Source organism: Adiantum capillus-veneris, chromosome 18, assembly GCF_014529385.1.
Source record: "Adiantum capillus-veneris isolate H3 chromosome 18, ASM1452938v2, whole genome shotgun sequence".
NCBI lineage: Eukaryota > Viridiplantae > Streptophyta > Polypodiopsida > Polypodiales > Pteridaceae > Adiantum > Adiantum capillus-veneris.
In genome coordinates, this window is record NC_140948.1 from 65,452,220 (window position 1) to 65,458,219 (window position 6,000).

The 6,000-nt window shown below is 36.3% G+C and overlaps 1 protein-coding gene across 1 annotated transcript; it reads left to right on the forward strand.

Moving 5' to 3' along the window:
- The first annotated feature begins 1,343 nt into the window (after window positions 1–1,343).
- On the forward strand, window positions 1,344–2,351 carry LOC147435800 (uncharacterized). The gene is made up of 3 exons (XM_086487788.1): window positions 1,344–1,596; window positions 1,679–1,795; window positions 1,954–2,351. Exons 1-3 carry the CDS (start codon window positions 1,344–1,346, stop codon window positions 2,349–2,351), a joined length of 768 nt encoding a protein of 255 aa, XP_086343914.1.
- The last annotated feature ends 3,649 nt before the right edge of the window (window positions 2,352–6,000 follow it).

Here is a 6,000-nt window from a genome sequence, read left to right on the forward strand (position 1 = left end):
AAAGGAGAATCTCCTTTAAGCTCAGGGAAAAAGACATGTATATAGATGCTAAGGAAATGGGTAACACTATTCCCATTTTACATAGACTAGCTTTCAACAAGTCAATAAAGAGCTCTATTTCCGTGTACATGATTTTTGTTAAAGATTCTCAAAATGAACCTAATGCTTTAGCAAAAGAAAATAAAAGCAACCAAAAGGAATTAGAGTTATCCAATTTTCTCAAGGGGTTTCAAGATGTTTTTATTGACGACATCCCTTGTGAGCTACCTCCTAAACTAGGTAATGATGACCATGCAATTGAACTTCTTCCAGGAAGTTCACCGCCTAACAAACCTCCTTATAGAGTTTCTCAAGATCAACAAGAGGAGATTATGCGGCAAGTGCATGAGTTAGTTGAGAAGGGCATGGTTAGGCCTAGCTCATCTCCATTTTTCTCACCTGTGCTATTAGTGCAAAAGAAAGACGGCACATATCGTATGTGTGTCGACTATAGAGCACGTAATAGGATCACTATCAAAAATAGTTTTCCCGTTCCACGGGTAGAAGACATATTTGATAAGCTACAAGGTTCGACCTACTTCAATAGGATTGACCTAAAAAGTGGTTATCATCAAATAAGGATAGTTGATCAAGACATTGTAAAGACCGCCTTTCACACCACATTTGGTCTTTATGAGTACATTGTCATGCCTTTTGGCTTGACCAATGCACCAGCCACATTCAACCGCTTTATGGAGAAGTTGTTCAGGCCTCATCGAACCTTCACTGGAGTGTTCTTTGATGATATTATCATCTACTCTAATTCATTAGACGAACACAAGCAACACCTCCAGGTAATGTTTCAAGTTTTGAAAGAGAATAAACTTTATGTTAATCGAAAGAAAAGTGAATTTTTCTTGCAAGAGATTCAGTATTTAGGTCACATTATCTCTCAAGATGGCATCCAAATGGATCCATCAAAGTTAGAGGTAACAAAAGGATGGCCTAAACCAAGGAATCTTCATGAACTAAGAAGCTTTATAGGTATGTGTGCATACTATAGACGCTTCATAGAAAAGTTCTCACAAATTGCGGGACCACTGTATATTGGGGGTGACTGTGTTGCATATGGGAAACCCCTCTCAGCTAATCACATGGCATTGTTTTTCTCGTTGGAATGGAATATCACCCATTTTCCTTTGCAATTCTATGCATCACTATGGCAGAGTGCACTCACCCATTGTGCACAGTAAAGATTCTAGAAATTGCCAAGTGCTCGGCACTCAAAATTGAGTAGCTAGAGCCGGAGGGCTGGTTCACTATACTCAGCTTCAATCCACTTGTCATGAGATAAGTCCCTTAACATGATTTTTTTCTTCGTAGAAACCAATGCTGACAAAAGTTCTCGTTTGCTTGAGCTTAACGAGAACAATATAGAACTGTCTGAACTTGACAAGAACAACATAAAACTATCTGCGGGTTTTCAACATGGCAAGGTTGTTGTAAAAAGTGGGGATAGAGTGGAGCACCCTGAGGCTGAACCCTTCGTGGTTGAGAACCATGGCAAGGAAACCATTGGGCATGACTCCAGGAAGGTCTCAACGGACAACCAGGAAGGTAATGAGGTGCATATATGTAGTGTTTTATTTTTGTTCGAGCAGATTTAGGTTTTTTTCCCTAAACCTTATTGTGATCCCAGAGGATAAAGTGGAGGACGTAGAGGATGTGGAGACATTACTAGTAATTGCAGATACCCTGAGGAAGAAACGCAAGCAAAATCAAGAGGAAGGAGTGCATCATCCAAATCCAAAGAAAAGTACTAATCAAGACCCCCCAAAACCCGCGCACATCGGAAATTGTAAGTTCCATGTGCTTTTTGTGCTATTTACATATTTTGAATATAAGATAAATTTTTTGTCTCATGGTGTCAATCTTCACTACAATTTACTGGTTGTGGATTTTTGGGCACTGTAGTAAAAATACAAGTGATTGGTAATGGTGGGCACCAGCATTGTGCTCAAGAAGACCTGGGGCAGTTTGATCGGGAGACACCCCTAGTAACTCAGTTTCGTGTCCCTCACCTTTCGGAGGATAATAGGCTTGCCTTGATCATTAATATTAATGATCTGCTTATTGTCACTCACGACAAGAGAGAGGGACCAAACCCGCCTAACGTGGACATGCTGCACTTTTGGAAGGTGAAGCAGGACAACAATCTAAACCACTATGTGCACCATTTTGCAGAGTGGTTTGTTCTTGGGGCTACACAGATTGTTGAAGTGTACGGCTGGAACACAAGCCCTTATCGAGACCTGGAAAAGAGGTTAGAATTGTGCTTGCCTCAATGGGTGGATTGTGAAGGAGGCCTGTAGTAGAAGCTCATGGCTTGACGAGCAAGGGGATTAGATGCTCTTTCTAGTCTTGGGAACTTTTTGGAATGAGTTTCCACAATTCAACAAAGATAACACCCTCCTGCTAGATGACAAATATCCCAGGTGTTGCTTGAACGATGAAGAATCCTATGTTATCCTGCCTTATCTAGAGGACCAGATGAAAGACCAATGGGAGAGGTTTATGCATCATAAAGTTTTTCCATTTGTCTATGAGTGGAAGAAAACAGATAATCGATCGGAGTTGATCACTGCTTGTAAACTGGATGGTAGAAGAAGAGGGTGGCAGGCTCTTTGAAAAGTTTAATCTGAGGGAAAAATTATCAAGCGGCAAAGGTAAAGTGCTACCTCCACCACCTCCACGAACACGTTATAAAAGGCCGCATTCTGATCTCCGATCTCAATAGAAATCTTAAGAGTTGTGTACATGTGATCATTTATGTAAATACCCATAATGAATTTCATAGTCTAACTCATGATGAGGACTTCTTTTTGGAAATTGGGGAAAAAACCGACATTGTGTTGCGGAATTCAATATTGATTTCTAATGTAGAAACATGATTTGCTATTCAATCGACCATTTTTTTTTGTGCCTTGCAAGATGTCTTATTATAAGTTGATTTTAAATTGTTTTAGCAGTTTTTCTTAGGGCTTTATAGAAGATAAATATGAGCGGTTAGTGGGCAAAAGTGCAAGCTATACCACTTATGAATTGTGGACCACATGCAAGTGGTTGACAACTATTTTCATTTTATAAACTGGTAGCCACAAGCAAGTGGTAAAGAACCACTTGAAAGTGGTTCTGAACCACCTAAAAATGACTCCTAGACCACTTGCAGTAGTTCTGAACCTTTTGATAGTGGTTAAGATAGCTCTTTCCAGTGGTTAAGAACCTCTTGCCAGTGGTTCAGAACCACTTCCAGTGGTTAAGATAGCCTTTTGCAAGTGGTTAAGGCAGCACTTGCTACTGGTCCAGAACCACTTGTTAGTGGTTTAGATAGCACTTGCAGGTGGTTCTGAACCACTTGTCAGTGGTTAGGAACCACTTGCCAGTGGTGAAGATAACACTTGCTAGTGGTTTAACATAGCACTTGATAGTGGTTCAGAACCACTTGCTAGTGGTTTAGATAGCACTTGCAGGTGGTCTATGAGATCGACACTACGTATTCAACCAAGTGGTTCTAAAGCACTTGTATAGGCCTTCTAGGTCACTTGCTAGGTCTTCTCCTCCACTTGCAAGTGATTTGGAAAAGGTTTTGAACCACTTGATAGTGGTTTAGTGAGCACTTGTAGGTGGTCAATGATATCGAAACTACATATATAAGGGTGTCTTGACAACTTTTGGGTGGCTTAAATGGCTTTAAATTTTTGTAAAATTTGGTTGAAGGTAGTTTAAAGCACTTGCAAGTGGATGGCAAGTTGTAAGCTACATGTACTCAAAGAATAAAAAAGTTTCAGAAAAGATTCAGCTTTTGGATCAGGAACATAAGCTTTTGAGGAACAGATACAAGAAAGCGGTACCCAATTATACTTTATGAGGTCAATGTGTTTTAAATCGGCTTGCTATCAAAGGGCGTGCTATTGTAGGTATGCTCATACATGGTATCACTCAAAGTGTAGACATTAGGCTCATTTCTCTCAAGATACAAGGGGAACTTAAGGCATCGAACTAGGTGTGAGTACATGGAAGCGGGAGGCCTACCATGTAATAATACATATCAATCGGAGCGTCCCTCGACCTTATCGTAAAAGTGACCATCAACATAAAAGGAGTTCTTCTTTATCTGATTGTGCCACGCATCCTTCTAAGTTGTTGTGGATAGCCTCTTCTCCGTGCAACACCTCAATATATAAAAATCAGATTCTTCCTCCTCAGCGTTGACTGCAAAGTTATCTCCAACTCGTAAGGCATCACTCAAATCATCGTGATGGCCAGCATACATAGTTGCATCAATCTCGTCGTCACATCTTCATCTATGTCAGCCTCTGTTGGTATTATCCTCAAGTACTTCCATGCTTCTACATGAGCTTTCATCTAGAGAGACCTCTACGCAGAAATCACTAGAGAGCAAAGCTCTAGTTGGTTAATCAATGGTAATTAGCACCAACCTTTCTTAATTAGTAAAGCTAGGTTAACCTATTTACAAATTTCTTAATTAATTGAAGATTAAACCTATGTATACTCTAAAACTCTCTCCCAATTCAAAATTCTTTGCTGATTATTGTGATTAAGCTTAGGGATACCAAGCTAATTAATTCTTATATCATATTAGAACTGAAATTACTCATTTTAAACATAAATTAATCATAATGATACTAATTAAGTTTAAATTAATATGAGATAATTATCAAAGTTGTGTTAGACTATCATTATGCTAGGAAAATTAATTTTTTGAGTAATTTTCATAATTAATTAAGCAAAATTACACTTTTTTTAAGGGGAAAATAGCAAACTAATCCAAAATGCTTTGAGATAATTGTCAAAGGTAAACCACATCTTATGGAACCGATGATAATTATCTTAATCTCAAATAATTAGTTTAACTAATTGTCTCAATAGAATTACACTGTTTTTAGGAGAAAATAGAGAACTAATCCAAACTGCTTTTAGATAATTATTAGAGGAAAAATACATTTTATGGAACCCATGATGACTATCTTAATCTCAAATAATTAGTCTAACCAATTATCTCAACAGAATTACATTGTTTTTTTAGGGACAAATAAAAGGGAGAAAAGAGCAAACTAATCCAAAATATGATGAGATATTTGTCAGAGGTAAACCATATTCTATGAAACTCGTGATAATTATATTAATTTTAGATAATTAGTTTAACTAATTATCTCAGTAAAAATCACTATTTTTAAGAAAAAAAAAGGGAAAAAATAACAAACTAATCCAAAAACCTAATTATTTTAGTTGAAAACATTATTTTTAAGGATAAATTAAAGGGGGAAATTAGCAAATCATGATATATGATTACATACTATTTATCAAAGTTATATTACATGACAAAAATCTTGTGATAATTATGTCAAGGTTAGAAACTTAGTATAGATATTTATCTAAGTCAAATTATACTAATTTTAGCTAAAAACTAAAGGGGGAAAATTAGTAATCCATGTGATATGATTACATGCTATTTATCAAAGTTAGATTCCATAATAAAGAAGCCGTGATAATTATTTCAAGGTTAGAAAATTAGTATAGATATTTATCTAAGTCAAATTATACAAATTTTAGCTGAAAATTGAAGATGGAAATTAGATAGTTGAGTTGAAAAACCAAGAGAAAATTACCAGAGGTCACAAACATCCTTACCTACTTGTGATAATTATACCATAGTAAATTAGTGAGTTTAAGAAATTATAATTGACCAAAAGTCCTATTTTTAGCAAAGGATTAATTTAAATAATTAGACTTTGCGATCAAAAGTTTTTAAGAAAATCATACTAAGTATAAACCTGTGATATAAAGCTGAGGAAATGAAATTTTTAAGATAAATAAATAGAATAAATATTAAGCTCAAAATAAGCAGATTCCAAGCTTAAAATTCGATGGAAAAATTAAGAAAAAGATATACAAAATTATAAGAAAATTAGGATAGCTTAGAAAACCTTTAGGAAAGCT